We start from the raw sequence: 18,646 nt of genomic DNA, 5'->3' as shown, positions 1-18,646 counted from the left end.
TGCAAGCTTTTATTCAAGAGACGTGGTATAACAGGCAGGGTCGAACAATGGCAAACAGGTATATGGCAGGCAAAAACACAAGAATAGTCCTAGGGCTAGCGTAGGTCACCGATCGGCAGACAGAATCACAGGGGCGAGACGAGAGGGAGAAATCCAGGAAAACAGGCAAAGATCAGAAAACGCAAAACAGGCAAGGCAAAACAAGGAAAACACGGAGACTCGGAAAGGGGTACAGGCTAAACAATACTCAGCAGAGAATGGTGGTTTGAGTGAGTGTTATATAGTGAGTGAGGTGATAAGCAATTGCAATGAGTGCAATCAGTGCAGTGTGCAAATCGTGCAATGAATGATGGGATATGTAGTCCGGGGTGCTATGCAACAGTTTGTGTTGTGCGAGAGTCAATGTAAAGGAAAGGGTGACCTCTGGTGGTGAATAATCGGAAGTCCATGGACCGAATCCGTGACAGTATCATTACAGTATATTTATAAGTACATTTTAACCATGTTTCAAGTAAATATGATATTATTATGATAATATTATTATAATAATAGTCCTACTTAAGTCAATCAAAAACACTCTAAAGTTCAGGTAATTGCATTTAATGCATTTCAAATTATTATTTATGTAAATAGTACTCTTTTTAGTATGTGAAAGTGTACTTCTTTTACACAAAGGTACTTATGCTACGGACATAAATGATACCTCAGATCACGGTACCTTGCGTTATTAGTTTTAGGACTTAATATTAGTGAACATTTTCATTGACATAACAAAGATGTCATATTAATGTATTTTTAATGAAATAGCGAAATATCAAAAACTGCTTGGTGAACTCACATTTAAATAACATAATTCATCACTGATCTAATGGCAGCTACAGTGACTTGATGACTTTTTTACTTATTTTCACATTGCACTTTCTCCCATTTATAGTAATATGAGTGAACTGTCTTGGTATATGGAGATATACATTGGAAACGTGCTGAAGTCGCGTTTGGTCTCATACTGTATCGAATATCTTGTCAGTGTCATCCGCTTGCTTAGCCCATTGTTGTGATAAACAGTAAAGTGTGTTCTGCTGAATTCAATTTCTGTTTTGTCAAATGGGTATAAAAACCTGTTCAACCAAGTCTCCGCCTTTCTCACACAGAACAACCTCCTCGACAGCAACCAGTCTGGTTTCAGAAGTGGACATTCAACGAGACTGCCTTGCTCTCAGTTATTGAAGCCCTAAAAAAACGCTAGCTTCTCTAATCTTTTTATATTCTATCTATTTGTTTTCTTTTTATTTATTATAAAATTAACAAAAGCAAAAAAGGCCTCTAACAACTGCTTATTGCTTGCTCTATTCTTTTTTGCTCTATTCTTTTTCTATTCTGTCTGTTTCCTTTTTATTTATTATATAATTTTAAAAAGTCAAGTCAAGTCACCTTTATTTATATAGTGCATTTAACAATACAGATTGTGTCAAAGCAACTTTACAGCATTAAACAGGAAAATAGTGTGTCAATAATGCAAAATGACAATAGTAAACACTCAATTTTCAGTTAAAGGCACTTCATTATTGAATTCAGTGATATCATCATCCAGCTCAGTTCAGTTTAAATAGTATCTGTGCAATCAATTCGACAATATGTCTGGAAATTAAGTGTCCCCAACTAAGCAAGCCAGAGGCGACAGCGGCAAGGAATCAAAACTCCATCTGTGACAGAATGGAGAAAAAACCTTGGGAGAAACCAGGCTCAGTCGGGGGACCAGTTCTCCTCTGGCCAGACGAAACCAGCAGTTAAATTCCAGGCTGCAGCAAAGTCACATTGTGCAGAGGACTCATCTGGTTCCTGTGGTCTTGTCTTGGTGGCCGTCTAGGAGACAAGGTCTTCACTGGGGATCTGTCTCTGGGGCTCATCTAGTTGCCCTGGTCTCTGCTGACATTCAGGACTGTAGAGCTCATCTCTAGGTGCTGATCCACTATCTGGGCTGGATACATACTGGATCCGAGTGACCATTTGATCTGGATACAGACTGCATCTTGGAAGTAAAGTAGTTCATAAAGTTATAACTGCTGTGCTTTTGGGAAATGCCAGCACCTGTTGATGCTTTATTTTTCATAAATTTAGCTACTGTATTTAATAAATACCTGGGGTTATGTTTGTTTTCTTCTAAAAGAGATGAAAAGTAATCAGATCTAGCCGTTTTTAATGCTTTTCTGTAGGATAGGGTACTTTCCCGCCAAGCAATACGAAATACCTCTAGTTTTGTTTTCTTCCAGCTGCGCTCCATTTTCCAGGCTGCTCTCTTTAGGGAGCGAGTGTGCTCATTATAGTACGGTATCAGACTGTTTTCCTTATTCTTCCTTAAATGGATACTCCACCCCAAAATGAAAATTGTGTCATATCTATTACATCATAGGTAGGCACATTCCAGGATCTGGCGTTTACTGGGCCTGGTGTCAATAAAAGCTTTTATTTCAGTAACAAGGACATTTTCAGTTCTGAAACTTACAGGATATTCTTTTAGTACAATGACTTTCAACACGGAAGTAAGCCTATGGGCGAGACATCCGGTTCATTAGCCGCTATAGGTAAATAACGAGAAGAATAACAACGTGCAGTAAATGGTAAAACTGTTTGCACTACAAACCAGTGTGTTCATAAATAAGATGATACATTAAAATAATATGGTAAGACACACACATTTGCAATATCAAGCAGCAAATCGAGCTGTTGTGTACAGATAAAAATAGCAGGATGCAGATCAGAAGCCAGACCCATAAAATTTACAAATGGGAATTTACCCGCTCTTATGGGAATAAGTAAGGTGGATATTCAATTCACGAATTGTATGATTAATATAATAATAATAATAATAATAATAATAATAAACAGCAGCACCTCACTTGTACATATTCAGTGTTTCGGAGTAGCTCAAGCTGTTTCTCATCGCGCTGTGTGAAAATACAGACAGAATGGTGTTGTGTAATATTCAGTTCCGGTGAAAAAGTGTTCCAGGGGGTGGTTACATAAATATTCATTAGTTCCCGTATTGTGGGCGTGTCCTTGAGACAACGCGCAAATGACTGGAACTGAAAATATTAGTGCACACGCCTCAAATCGCAACTTGTTTAATGGATTATTTCGAAAAGGTAACGAAGTTTCAGTGTGAAGCATTAACTGCAACAGTGTCAAAACAATGCATAGTTTGTGTAATATGATAAATCGTCTAAGCTGTTCTACAGGCAGACAGCAGAGCAAAAAAGAAGCGAATATCCTGTGCTAACCCAGGCTAATATATTTTTTACTCTTTGATGTGTTTAGACTTTTATTTCATTTGTGAGAATTGTTTTTTGTTTGAATAGTTTAATTAGTAGCCTACCTAGTTGTTATTGGTGACTAGTACTGCAGTGTGCTTACAACAGTGTTTGAAATAAACCTCTAGGCCTACAAATGTATCTGTGGCCTGATAAAATTTATATAAATTAGTCTGTGTCATTCTTAATTTCTTGTTTATTTTGTATATAGCCAGTGTTTCTGTTACATATATAAACTATATACTCACTGAGAAGAAAAAAATGTTTTCTGTTAAAATGTTAATCATTTTGCATTGCAATTTTGAATTGCTTTATTCCACATACACATATTGTTTTGAAAGTTTGGTAACACTTTATAATAACTTTCATTTATAAATCATTAACAAACATTATATAATGCTTAACAGATCATTAGTTAATATATATTCACAAAGCTAAAAAATATGAGATAATGTCCTTGTGAATGTTTACTAATGAACTGACTAAACATTACCTAATGATTAACATATGATCATTTAATGTAAATTGAAACGCTTACAAATGTCAGTAAACTTTCAGTTCATATGATCTTTATTTGTTGCTCTTTGTTTGTTGTGTAGATCTCTATTTACACATCTTAACAAATAATCTATTAATTATTTGTTCATGTTTTTGCAGTACCCAATCTAAAGTGGAAAATATTCATAATTTGCAAATGTTTATAAATGTTTGCTAAACATGAATACCTTTATGAGCAGTCATCTCAATGGCAAAAAGTGTCCTGAAAGAGCTAAATTTACACTATTCACACATCTTTACTAATCATTTCTTAATCATTTGTTCATGTTTTTGCTGTAGCCAATCTAAAGTTGAAACACTTCATCATTTGTAAATGTTTATAAACGATTACTAATCATTTAGTATCTTTATGGGCATTGAACTTTTAGCTAATGTAACAAGGTTTGTGTAATGGGTGGCTGGTTAAGTTTACCTAAATGCTTGCTAAAGACATAATAGATTGTAATTTTGGTGGAAAATGTTTTTTTATTGCCTCAACACTCACATTAGTATACTACTCTTCAGTATTTAATTAAACAGGATATTCCTCCTCCTTAAACAAGAGAAAACAAATAATTTTAAAAAAATAAAATACTTGCTAATTTATCAAAACAATATAAACAGATTGAACTGTGTTCCCTTATAATCTAATTGACCCCTGTACACTGTGGACCCTTTAAACAACCCTTAAACCTACCCATATGACCAAAACTGTCCCTAAACTTACCCGTATCACACCTCAATAGCAGCAAAAGTGTTGTGCATTAACACAAGCTTTTAATAATTTTATAACATTTGGTAAAATCATTTGTAGATTTTCAATAAATGCTTGATCATATGGAATTGAAAGTTTAATGACAATTGTAAGCATTTTAACTTACATGAAATAATGATTTGTTTGAACATTATCTAATGTTTAATAAGTTCATTAGCAAACATTAACAAGCACATTATCTCACGTTTCTAACTCTTTGAATATACTGTATATTAACTAATGATCCCATAAAACATTATATAACATTGTCGGCAGCTATCACTCTGCCACTCTCATCTGGTTGCCCACTGAAGCTAAGCAGGGTTGAGCCTGGTCAGTACCTGGATGGGAGATCTCCTGGGGAAAACTAGGTTGCTGCTGGAAGAGGTGCTAGTGAGGCCAGCAGGGGGTGCTCACCCTGTGGTCTGTGTGGGTCCTAGCGCCCCAGTATTGTGATGGGGACACTATACTGTCAAAAAGCACGTCCTTCGGATGAGACGTTAAACCTAGGTTCTGACTCTCTGTGGTCATTAAAAATCCCAGGATGTCTTTCGAAAAGAGTAGAGGTGTGACCTCGGCATCCTGCCCATATTTACCCATTGCCCTCTGACCATCATGACTTCCTAATCATCCCCATATAATGATTGACTTCATCACTCTGTCTCCTCTCCAACAATAAGCTGGTGTGTGGTGGGCATTCTGGCGCACTTTGGCTGCCATCGCATCATCCAGGTGGACGCTGCACACTGGTGGTGGATGAGGAGATCCCCCCTCACAATGTAAAGCGCTTTGAGTGCCTAGAAAAGTGCTATATAAACATAATGAATAATTGTTATATTTATTAATGAAAGTTATTATAGAGTGTTACCTGTCATGGTAGAATTTAATGAATGTAACTAATATATATATATATATATATATATATAAAATCTACAATATAATTTTTACGTTTTTAATTTGCTATTGTCACACTTCACACAAATGAGGACGGGGACCAAGGAGCAAAGAGACGAGGGATAAACTTCAACATGGACTTTAATTCAATGAACGCAGTGAAACAAACTCAGGAGTAACATCCAGGAAGACAATTCAACAGCAACCACTAGATTCATTGAAACACGGCTTATAAACAGTGGAGTAAATTAGATAATTAATGACATACACCTGGAACTAATGATTACAAAATACATGAGGGAGAAACTGGGTCACATGGGGCAAAACACACACAAAACATGGAACTGAGGGCAAGTTCAAGCTCAAACCGGTGTGCAATGTTTTGCTACGGTTTCCGGTTTGAACTACATGTTTCCTGGAAACGGTGTGCAACGGTCTGCAACTGGGTTTGAGATACGTTTTCTCTTGTTTGGTGGGTGTGTCAAAAATGGCCCAATCAGCAGCAGCATGTACAGTATATAAACCACAGTATTTAAGAGACAGCTTGCACAATGTAATTAACATCAAAATAAATTCACAAGAGCAAGTATATTGTTTGCACATGTTTATTTACATTAAAGGCAAAATAACTGAAATAATAAGAGCACAAGTATAGATCTGGAACTTCTTTAAGTCTGTCTAAATATAATTTAGTAATTGCAATGTCGTCTGGTTCAACCTTTCCTTAGGAAGGTGTGCTAGACACTGATTAATGTAACATAAAAATACTATACATATTTATATATTTTGCTATTGTATTGTCGAGTGACACTTTCAAGGGATAGTTTATCCAAAAATGTACATTTGATGTTTATCTGCTTACCCCCAGGGCATCTAAGATGTAGGTGACTTTGTTTCTTCAGTAGAACACATATGATGATTTTTAACTTTAACCGTTGCAGTCTATCAGTCGTATAATGCGTGGCAATGGTAACAAAATCTATGAGAGTAAAAAAACCATGCACAGACAAATCCAAATTAAACCCTGCGGCTCGTGACATGAAACGATCGGGTTGTGCCAGAAACCGAACAGTATTTATGTAATTTTTTACCTCTAATACACCACTATGTCCAACTGTCTTTGGGCGCATGCACGGCATCCGGTGCGTGAGGTGTGTACGCGCTCTGGCGTAGTTTACGTTAATGCGTTGATATCCAGCCGAAGAGCAATCAACCATAACTTCAGGCGAGCAGGCTCAGAAGTTGGGAATACGTGGAAAGTCACCACTCCCGAATGAGTTTGTGCAAGAGAACGTAATCTTTTAGTTTTAAGTCGGTTTGAACAATCCGGATAAGTGCAAGTAAGTACCATTTTGATTAGCCGTCATACCTACAATGACTGTGCACTGTGTAAACAATGAGTGACATTTGAGTATATGCGTGAGAGATCACTTCCAGTGCTTGCGTAAACTTGCGTACACACCTCACGATGCCTGCGCGCACTCAAAGACAGTTGAACATAGTGGTGTATTAGAGGTAAAACATTATATAAATACTGTTCGGTTTCTGGCACAAACCGATCGTTTCGTGTCTTAGGACATCAATGTGTCGTCACAAACTCTTATTTTTTAAACAACAAAAATATGTCTTTACCAGAGAATCTTTAATTTTATAAATTTAAATCTATAATATTCAATATCAATCCAAAACATTTGGGTAAATACACAATCAGAAAATAAGTGGATTTTATGGATTCTTTCTCTAAGTTACAAAAGATACATATAGTCTCCATGTCTCTAAAACGATTTTGCGACTACTTGTCTCACTGGGTAAATCAAATTAATAACTTTATATGTAACTTCATTAACTTTATTGATGAGACAGTATTTACTTGGTAAATTCCAGACCTCTTTCCATTCAATCTGATCATATAACGAATTCCAAAAAGATTTGCATTTAGGCTGACAGAGGAACTATTCACTGATGACATCGATCCGCAGACATTTTTGCAAAGTATGTTTAATATGTAAATCTATCTTGAATTTGTTTTGAATAATGACATGGAATTGAAAAATAATAACACTTTGTGAATAGAATAGGTTGGGGGGCCTTGCCATATTGATTCAGAGAGGAGGGAGGCCTTGGAGTAAAAAAGGTTGAGAACCACTGCTTTAATAAACTAAATGTGGGACAATTTAGTCCCAAGAAGTATTGAAAGAGTACAAATAGAAATATACTACTAGTACATTGGGTAACACTTTATTTGAAGGGGTGTGCATAAGACTGACATGACACCTTCATAATCATGATATGATACATGTCATGAATATGAAGGAGGTTTTATGCATGTTTATGACAACTGTCATTAAGTGTCATTAGCTCAGTTATGTCATTTTTAATGCAAATATGACATTATTTGACCTAACCCTACCCTAACCCTAGCCCTACCCTTACCCCTAACCATAGCCAATAACAAAGACATCTCAAACAATGTCATCTTTGCATTAAAAATTACATAACTGAGCGAATGACACTTAATAACAGTGGTCATAAACATGCATAAAAACCTTCATATTCATGACATGTGTCATGTCATGATTATGTAGGTGTCATGTTATGATTATGAAGGTGTCATGTCAGTCTTACGCACACCCCTTCAAGTAAAGTGTAACCGTACATTGATATTAGTATACTTACTACATAAAGTATACTTGAAAAATATACTTGAACTTTCTTCAAGTTTACTTAATAAAATGAACTTGAAGTTTACTTGTCAGGGCTTTTATACAACGAATACTGCTAGCAATAGTGACACCAGAAACACCAGAATTCTGCAACACGGTCAACAGCCTGGAAGGGAAAAACACAATGCTTCAACACAGGAAGCAAGCTTTCAAAGCATGCTTCGTTTTGGGTTAGCATATTTGAGTCAGTTTTGAGAGCAGTTCCTGTCGCATGTGCTGCCGAAATTAGGTCAGGGGTGATGGGGATATCAGTAACTTTAGCAGATTCCTGCTTTGCTTGCTCAGCTGTTCTGTTTCATCATGAGTACATGTCAATAAACATGCTAATCTCCCATATAAAGACAGAGGAAAATAAAATACCAGGATTTGAGAACAGTTATGATGGCTGAGCTATTTTCTGGACAATTGCTGTGCTTCACAGCATCTCTTGTAATGTGGTGCTCATATTGAAAGGCCGGAAGGTCCCTCACAAATATACTCTAGCCTCTTTGTTTTGTTATGACCTATTCCTTCTTTGCAGTCTTGTGTTCTAGTCATGCAACATAAAAAAGGTCAAAAAACACCATAATACTTGTCTTTAAAATCCAAGTCATGTTTGCATACATTCAAATAATAGAGAATCAACATAGCTCATACATTCAGTGAATACTGAGTACAGTAAAAGCATAGAGGAAGTTTTTTTTTCTCAACAGGATACAGTTATGTGCTGATGGAAGAGATGAGTTTTAGCTGTTTATTTAATATTGTCAGGGATTCAGTGTCTCAGATTGGGTTGGGAAGATAATTCCACCAGCAAGGAACAGTGAACAAAAATGTTCTGGTTGATTGATTTTGTGCCTGGTACCATGAGACGTCACTCACTTACTGACCTCACCCTTCTGAAGGGGATGTATACTTATAAGGCTGACTGCTGTGTAGGAGGGTGTGGAGACTGCGTATGCAATTCTGTATTCTGTATCCAAAAATCAATATCTTAAACTTATGCGATTCAAACCTTCATCATAGTGGTGTCCTCGCAATGTGGTATTTGAAGGTCAGCTTGTTGTCAAAGATTGCCACAAAATCTCTGACCAAACTTGATGAGATTATTGTTGATATATATATCTTTAGAAAGTTTTAGCTGAATGAGCTGAATCCATGAACACATCCTCATATTTATATTGTATGTATATTACATTTTCTACTTTTGTAATGCTTTTTTGGCCTCTTTGTATGCCCTCATCCTCATTGTATGGGGAAAAAAACAGCATAAACATTCCAAAGACTAATATTGGGTTGACTAAATGACAGAAATACAATTTGGGCACTTTTGTTTTAAAAAAGTGGAACTTTTCCTTTAAATGGAAGATAAACATTTTTATCAACTATTACAAAATCCAGGTAGAATAGAATCTAACAGACTGACTGAACAGACTAAATAATATCTGTAATCTTAATCTAGTTAAAACTGTCTTCAGTTCTCTGGACCATGCTCCCCTCCCTCTCACAACATCAGGAAATTAACCAGTCAAAGGTGCTGAAAAAGTAAACAAGCCTGTGTTGAAGTTTTTGAAGCTTTGAAGTGGAGCTTGAGGTGGCATGCTGGGTTTCGGATGCAGTGTTTGTGCAGGGCTGAACAGTGGGGGAAAAAATTGGTGGGTTGTTTGAAATTTGGAGATCTAATCCGGTATTTATCAAAAGCACACCAGCTCCATCCTCAGTGCCAGAATGACAAGCTGCTGAGAAGAAATGATGCCAAATCAAGTGAAACCAGTACACATCCATGCAAATGTACATTTTGGGGGGTCTCAGAACAGCTGTCAAGAACATATTTTAAAATTAATCTTGTTTTCTGTAATAATTTTCATTTCAATTCACATTTTTTTAAGTAAACTTTATTTTAGTACCCAAAAAATCTTAAAAAATGGATGGATTACAGTGTGATTGTTTCAGACTATGGTAATTAAAATTTGGAAATAAAATCTGAATAATTTGCATGAAAATTCTGTCACAATGCGTGAAAAATGCATGAAAAGTTCTTATGCTGAACTTTTTTTTTTTGATTTGGTGAAAAATGATCAGCACGTTTTTATGACATTCACCTGCATGCGTGCTGAAACAAGAGGAGCTTGAGGAAGTGAAAATAAAACAGGATTTCAGTTTGATATTTGGAAACTAACACACTGCTCAGTGAGGATGTTTTCCATATTTTGATCTTTGCTTTAGCTAATTACCTAAAGACTTACTTAAAAATGCATTCAAAATGCGTTAAATGTAGCATGGGCAACTTTCTTGACAAAATGTTCAATTGTCTGATACAATCATAAATACAAAATGCGATCTTAGTAATTGGTGGACCATTTTCAGACTATGGTAATTAAAATTTGGAAATAAAATCTGAATAATTTGCATGAAAATTCTGTCACAATGCGTGAAAAATGCATGAAAAGTTCTTATGCTGAACTTTTTTTTTTTTGATTTGGTGAAAAATGATCAGCACGTTTTTATGACATTCACCTGCATGCGTGCTGAAACAAGAGGAGCTTGAGGAAGTGAAAATAAAACAGGATTTCAGTTTGATATTTGGAAACTAACACACTGCTCAGTGAGGATGTTTTCCATATTTTGATCTTTGCTTTAGCTAATTACCTAAAGACTTACTTAAAAATGCATTCAAAATGCGTTAAATGTAGCATGGGCAACTTTCTTGACAAAATGTTCAATTGTCTGATACAATCATAAATACAAAATGCGATCTTAGTAATTGGTGGACCAACTTCAGGTACAGAGACTAGACTATATCTACCTTTTTGACCTTATTGCAAAATTTACCAATAAGATGTTTATGTAGGATAAATAAAGTTTAGTCAAGAATGTAAAAAAGTATTACAATATTAGTGTAACCAAATATAATATTAGAAGAATCTATAAACTGAAAAACCTAAAGTAATTCACCAGTTCTGAATTTTGTGGAGGAACTGGTGCATAAAATGTGATGCATAAAATGTGATCCAGTCATGTTCAGTGCTGTCGAAGCCAAAACACTACGTGCTTTGCATGACTAAGTGCGAGCAGTTGGATTTGAAGTGGGTAAGAGTGAAGTCAGTACTTCTCATTAGACTTTTTTTTCCCTGATGGTCTTTTTCATTTCCTCTTTTTCTTTGTTTTTCAAGAACTAAACTAGATTAACTGTGGATGGCATGGCAACACAATGGGTGCGGGTGAGCTGACATAGTATCTGTTGTGCCAATGGCTTAAGGCAAACACCTTAATGCATGGCAACAAATGCAACTTTTACAGGCATGTTTAGAAGGGAGGATTTTGGTCAGGACTGGGTGTTAACAATTTCTGCCAAATCTAGAGCTGTGCTGTCGTCACAAATTGTGCGGTTACAAATATATTTATCAACCTCATTTACCCCAAAGCTCAGTTTTGCCTGCAGCAGATGACATATTTATAAAAATGCAGAAAAAAGAATTCAGAAAAAGGACAGTTGGTTCTTGAACGTGGCTCACATCAAAGTGAATGAAGTACATCTGATTCACTATTCAGTTACTGACACTTTGAGTGGTTGAAATGTTGTTCTTACAATGCATTTAGTCGAAAGACTAAAGTTTTTTTTTTTTCAATATTAGCCAAATGAAATGGCTAACAACACAGAGAGAACTTCATCTTTTTTATCAATGTGGCAGTACATATACGGAGGCATATAGATATTAAGAGTTTAAACAGTAACTGCTGAATACTTAAAGATGATATTTAAACTTTGCAACTGCAATATATTGACTATATTGTACTTTTTGAATGGAAATTACACAGGGAGAAGGAGCGATAATAAAACACCTCTACCTCTAATTGTAAAACTTTATTATCAAGTGATGTTTGTAACAGAAAAAAAACTGTGCATTATGACAGTATCAATGTCAGTGCAAAGTTAATATACAGTATTATATAAAGTGCCAACAAAAGGTTTCAGCTTGTTAATACTATATCCCTTCAGGCAGTCAATGTGTTTACATGTGGTATTGCATAAAATGGCATCATTCTATTTTGTTTGTGGGTTTAATTAAATTGTGGTTATATCCTAGTATGTTATTTTCACATTCACTTACCATTATGGAAACGTAAGTACATTCACATATAGTTACAGGTACTTGTCTACTTACAGTATATTTGTATTATTCTTACTCCACAGTTAAGTATTCCAAATGCTTGGATATAATTCCATTGACAACAGGTGTGCCCCCAGTACTGGGCTGAAGGATGACGTTAAGAGAGAGGCAAATCCCCTAAAGGGCGTTGTGTAATTACTGCCCTGAGAGATATTAACAAAACAAATTACATGTTTTATGCCACATTTCATCTACTGCAGAGTGCTTTTTGTGTATTCAGTTTCTTTACACCCATTTGTCCAATACTTGTCCTTATACATTAGACTCATTGTGGAACATCTTGTTCTTTATGGACCTCAAGCTGAACTGAAGAGAGGAGCTCGTCTCTGACTGCAAGGCCTCAGAGAACTTGACATCAAAGGAACGGTTCATCTGAGACTTCCTCTTAATGGAGTTTTGTATCGTCTCTGACGTGAAATAGTAGACAATGGGGTCGAAACAGCAGTTGGACACAGCAATACACAGAGCGATCGGATAGATCGTCCGAACCACTGATTCTACTGCACAGCCCTCCAAGATTTTTGTCCGCACAAGTGAATAGAAAACAAGGTTGACATTGTAGGGGATGAAACAAAAGCAGAAGATGGAGAGGTGGACAATGATCATCCTCAAGATCTTTTTCTTGTTCAGCTTCCCTCCCCGACTAACGGTCTGTGGCCTCCTCAAAGTTTGGAGCACCATAGCGGAGCAAACCACGTTCAGTATCAAGGGGATAAGGAATCCCACTGTCTCTATGAAGATCACTACCTTTGAGAGATGGCTCTTCCACTGATTTGAGGAGAAGTTCTCAAAGCAGGCTGTGTTGTTTTTTTGCTTGTTAGTACTGTTCAGCATGAAGCCTGTCGGAAGACTTCCAGACAGCACTAGAACCCAAACAGCAGCACAGACAATTTTGGCATTGCGTTTTGTCCGGAGCCCCCTTGAACGGAAGGGGTGAACGATGGCGAGGAAACGGTCCACGCTGATGCATGTTAGGAATAGGATGCTCCCATACATGTTCGTGTAAAAGAGTGAGACGGAGAGTTGGCAGAGCAGGCTGCCAAATGGCCAGTTCTGCTGGATGAAGTAAAAGACCCTCAAAGGGAGTGTGAGCACAAATAATAAATCAGAAACCACAAGATTCATCATATACGTGGTGGTCTCATTCCGCAGTTTCAGTGAACAAGTAAAAATGTACATGGCTGCAACATTGGTGATGAGTCCCACCATGAAGACAACGCTAAACACTATGCTATAGAGTGGATATTTGAAGTTGTCATTCTTTGGGCAGTGGGTGATGTTATTTATCTGCTGAGAGGAATTTGTGTTGCTGGCACTGCCAGTCCATATCTCGGTCAAAGCCTCCATCTGAACAGTGGTGTTGTACATCTCAATGAGAAACAAAGGCGCGCTATGGGGTGGCAGTTAGGCGAGACTACACAATAAGAGGATTTTCTTCAATCCACAATTCAACAGGGCAAAACAAAGCATGTGCAGCAGACAGATTGCTAGCAACTGCAAGATGGTCTTGCCTTCAAGGACACATAGATCTCTTTAATGTGCTTTTTCTTTTGGCAGTTCAAAACTGAAACGGTTCTAAACACTCCTCTGCGGCATTCTTCAACAAAGCCTCGTGTTGAAGGCATTTCCCCCAGAGACTGGAGCCAGACCCGACTACCTCTTCCCCTCCCCCTTCCTTCTGTCCTTTCCCTAGCCACCCCACAAGATTGTTGCTCCAAGCTTAGCAGCTACTCACTCCAAAGTTTCAATTCACACAGTTCATCTGGTTCGACTTGAACAATACCATCCACATGCAGCCAAAGGGAGTAGTCCTACTAGAATCCACTCCTGCTATTGAGGAAAAACAAATGTCTTAGTCCAAAATACATTCCCAACATTAAAGCATTCCCAAATGCTTCCCAAATTCTTTCCAGACACGTCTGGAAGTATCCTTTAAATTAGCTCTCTTTGTTCTCAGTCCCACAGATTGTCCAGTGATTGTGGAGCACCTGTAGACATCATGCAGCTCTCTCTGAGTGTGACAGTGCAAAAGCAAGTCAGACTTGCTTCATTTGAGGGTCTGTTTCCTGGCCCACCCCCTTCCTTGCTGCTCTGTCTTGCTCTATCCGTCAGCAGTAGCCTCAGGGGCATTCTGTGCTGTGAGCATTGAAGAGGTGAGAGAGAGGCAGCTGTGCTGTACTTTACGAGCCGGTGCTATCATGTCTAGCATATATGACTAACCATGGCTCCTCCTACGTCCTGGATAGATCCCTCCTCCTCTGTCAGAGAAGCCAGACAGCAAGTAATTATTATACAGTGTGCAAGGTGCAAACTGTTCTTTTAACAACAACATAACTCTTTCAGCAGCTTTGAATTTGTTATTGTATTATTTCATATTAAACCTTACCCAAAATAAAATGACATCAAGAGGTAATACTTTAAAAGTATTTATTTTTTCTGTCTGCTACTGACCTCACTTCAATGCCATTGTGTGCATTCTTGTGATGACGTTAGTTGTCATTACGTAATTTTCCTGCAGCTCCAGCATCATTACTCACATAATATTTACTGCTCATGTGCTTGACAAAACATAAAATAAAATCAAAAATTTAAGTTTAGAGACATTCTGTCAGGGTTAGGCAAGGGATTTTGTATTATATACCACACCCTATGATACATTGCTCTTAACTTGCAACAACAATGTGCAACAAATTATGCAATATTGTGAGGAACCGGTCTTTAATAATGGAGCACAACATGGACAGTAGTTCTGGAATTATTTTTCCCATTCTTTTTTTTTTATATAGGAATTTAAGGCTAATCAAAAAAAAATCAACTCTGAGATGAATCACAACATTAAAAAGCTAGTTCTGAAGAAAAAAAATGAATGTAAAAAGCACTTAATGTAATGTAAACTTAATGTTAACTTGAGACTTGAGATGATGAGAGTTGAGATATATACTGTAGATATATATGATATATAGTTGTATAGTTTTTTAAGTAGAAAGACTGATTCACAATGCTCTTTTAACATAGTTTTTGTTCCTATGGTAACAAGGATGTTTCTAATTTGTTGATACAAAGTGCTGCCTTCTGGATTGTGGCTAGAGTAGTTCTTCACTGGGTATTCTGCTTTTACACACATAAAAAAAAAGTTATTCTATTTTATTATTATAAATTGGTTTTGACAAGGAAAAAATTATTTGGTGTTTTACTTTAAAAACTGACTGCTGCTGACATAAGTTCACAGAATAAAAATGCTCAGTTTTGTGTTTCTTTATTGCTTTTGATGTCTATAAAAAAATGTAAAAAAAACAAAACAATCGGACATATAAAGATTAAAACATAAAGAAAAACATCATTGATTAAGTTATGCCCATCATTAGTGGTACTAATAAAACACTTTTTTTTTTAAATAAATGCAAATAAAAAATAAAAGCACTGTTTGTGCTAAGCAGTATTATTTTAACATCATTGCGATACTATTAGTTTTTATTCATATTTAGATTTTTTATTTAATTTCATATCATTTTTTTGTGTTTGTATCTATAATTTCAGCTAATGTTTATTTCAAGACGACATTTATTTCATTGCATTTCAGATAATGTTTTTTTTTGTTTGTTTGTTTTTGTTTTGTTTTATGGTTTTAGTTTTAGTTAACTATAATAACCCTGGAGCTTAGAAGATACTTCAAATTATGTCACTTGATGAGGAGATGTGTGATATTACTTTATTTGTGTGATAAACTGCATGTAACACATTTTTAGACTGGGGTTTTTTTGGGGCCTGTTTTATCATTTGCCAGTGAAAACTCATATTTGACGTTGATGTTTTGATATTCAAACATTTTGCTTTTCTGATGCTGAGACTAGACATGACATGCTGATGTATGTTCATGTCTAATGTATATTTTGTTCAAGGACAAAGCTAGGTTCAAGGCTCTCTGTAGATTCTGGAACTGACACTAACACTTCTGGAGCTAACACTTCTGTTGGTCCCCAGTCCAGCATTTGCACATTTTCCTGCTATTGAAATTAGATGCTTTGCATTCCTTAGACATGTGTTTCATCTAGTGGCAGTGCACAATTGAGAGTCTTGTTTTTATGTGTTCAGTCGAATGGTTTTGTTGGTCTTGCGTGCAGCAAACAATGACATAGTCTGTTTTTCACTGAAAATGTCTCCCTGACCTTGATGGTGTTTGTTTTAAGGGAGCCCCATGGGGAAAACAGAACAATGGTCATAAAACATCTTACATGTTTCACTGTGTCGGCACAGGCTGAACAATGAATTGTTTTCATGTCAGTTTGCTGGATTTTGCTCCTTAATAAAATCTCTAACACTCCAAGTGATGATGTTTGCTTTGGTAACAATATGTTTTGCATAATACGTTTCAGTAATTTTGTGTATATTATATGTTATACATAAATTGTTCAGAATAGCAGTGAGATGCCATTAATATTTTCTAGTTTTCTTTTCCTTGTAAAAATTAGTGTATATATTACAGAAATCCTATATTGTAACAATTAAATGCAATTGTTTTTTTATTTACATTTATTTTAAATACAGTTGCTGAATTGTATAACACAGTATTTAACTCAGCTGAGTAAAGACTGGCTTTACAGTTATAAAGATTTGCTTTACATAAGTAAATCTTCATATGAAATTTCATAATTACATTATTGATTGTCATATTGATTGTCTTTGAAATACAACAAATGTTCAATTTAAATGTAATATCTAATAACACACTACATTTAAAATAATCAAGTACTTGCATTTACTTTAGTGTGTTTGTTAAAAGTGTACTTCTTTAAACATGACACAAGATTATTAAACAACGATTTAAAATGTTCTTTAAAGTAAAACATTTAAATTGACATTATTCCAAAGTGCACTTTTTTAAGTTTACTAAAGTGTTCTCTCTTTAAGTGCAGGGTTTTAAAAATATACACATTAAAGATTTGAAGTACACTACAAGTGCACATTCAATACAATTAAGTGCACTTCTTTTTGTTGTAAGAAAAAGTTTTTTGGCATTGTGCTTGCATATTTACTGTACCACCTAATGTAGAAACTAATGTAAAAACATTGCATATTGACTACATTATCTGAATAAAAAGATCAGATTTTAATGACAGTGCGGACACACAGTCCAGATTTGAAAACCAATTAAAATTTGTGTGGCATGTCAAAAGTCTTTCTCTCAATAAAAGCTGCATTAGAACTTGACATTTTGCAAATTCTGTGCATGCTGCACTTATCTGTATATGGAAAAATAGCAACCTCAACATTCTGCTAAATATCTCCTTTTGTGTTTCACTAAAGAAAGAAAGTCAAGTCTGAAAGTCAGTTTTTTTTCCCCCTCAAATGTACAGTGAAAGCTATTGTATTTCCTGGTGCTTATGGCAAATGCCTGAATTTTCATACATCTCTGGACCTCTGGTTAGGTGTTTATTTGATGTTGCAATTCACATTTTTGTAGGAGTGGCTGGCTGTTGTCATATTGAGAGAATGTGTGGCAACGTGTTTGTACAAGCTAAAAAGACACTGCGTCAGCAAGAGTCGGTATTACACCATTGGCCATACTTTCATAATTGTTGGCATTGGCAGGAAAGCAAAATGAATGTCAAGTTTACCAAGTAACCAAGGCCAATTGATTGAGATTAATTTCTCAAATGAATCCTCAAAGAGGAAGAGATGTCAAAGAAAGAGGAAAGTTCTGTATATACAGTGATGTCGAAAAAGTCACTAGTGAAAATGCTTCTATTTCTATCTATGTTGAATTTTGCAATACATTTCAAATCTACACTTTGAAATGTAATGTAATATATAATAATATGTTTGTTTAAAATTTTTCAAAATTCCATTTTCAGAATTAAATTCCATTCAGTTCAATTAAAATAGTCTGTAAGATCCAAACAAGGCTTTTTAGGGAAGGAAATGATGACCATGTTAATGTAGACAAATGAAAACATGGCTGTGACTTGTGTATTTGTTTTTGTATTTACAAGCCATTACTTTGCTCCGCTAATGGTCATAAATATGATGGATAAAGTCAAGTGACTGAAACAGGTGAATTGAATGTGTAAATATGCAATCCTTTGAGGACAAAATACTAAATGAAAAAACAAAGCCAAATGTTATATACCAATCATCTTGAACACAACCTAACATGGTCTAGTTGTAACACACATGGTTTAAAAGTTCACACACACATGCTAGCATTGAAACACTGGTTTTTACTAGTTTCCATATCAACACTATATAGAAAAACAATTGCACCAAAATTAAAATAAAATA

At 35.8% G+C, this 18,646-nt stretch overlaps 1 protein-coding gene across 1 annotated transcript; it reads right to left on the bottom strand.

The window, feature by feature from the left end:
• Window positions 1-5,844: 5,844 nt before the first annotated feature.
• Window positions 5,845-14,576, bottom strand: LOC107598790 (lysophosphatidic acid receptor 6-like). The gene is made up of 2 exons (XM_016290222.1): window positions 12,350-14,576; window positions 5,845-5,854 (listed from the first exon to the last, which is right to left on the bottom strand). The coding sequence occupies exon 1, from the start codon at window positions 13,733-13,735 to the stop codon at window positions 12,620-12,622; it is 1,116 nt and encodes a 371-aa protein (XP_016145708.1). The 5' UTR covers window positions 13,736-14,576; the 3' UTR covers window positions 5,845-5,854; window positions 12,350-12,619.
• Between the last annotated feature and the right edge of the window lie 4,070 nt (window positions 14,577-18,646).

This window comes from Sinocyclocheilus grahami, unplaced genomic scaffold, assembly GCF_001515645.1.
Source record: "Sinocyclocheilus grahami isolate Dianchi unplaced genomic scaffold, SAMN03320097.WGS_v1.1 scaffold256.1, whole genome shotgun sequence".
Lineage (NCBI taxonomy): Eukaryota > Metazoa > Chordata > Actinopteri > Cypriniformes > Cyprinidae > Sinocyclocheilus > Sinocyclocheilus grahami.
The sequence above is the reverse complement of the archived record's forward strand: the minus strand, read 5'-3'. Positions and strand labels throughout refer to the sequence as shown.

Excerpts from the sequence above, each read along its gene's own strand:
- LOC107598790 (XM_016290222.1), bottom strand. The coding sequence starts at position 13,735 with ATGTACAACACCACTGTTCAGATGGAGGCTTTGACCGAGATATGGACT.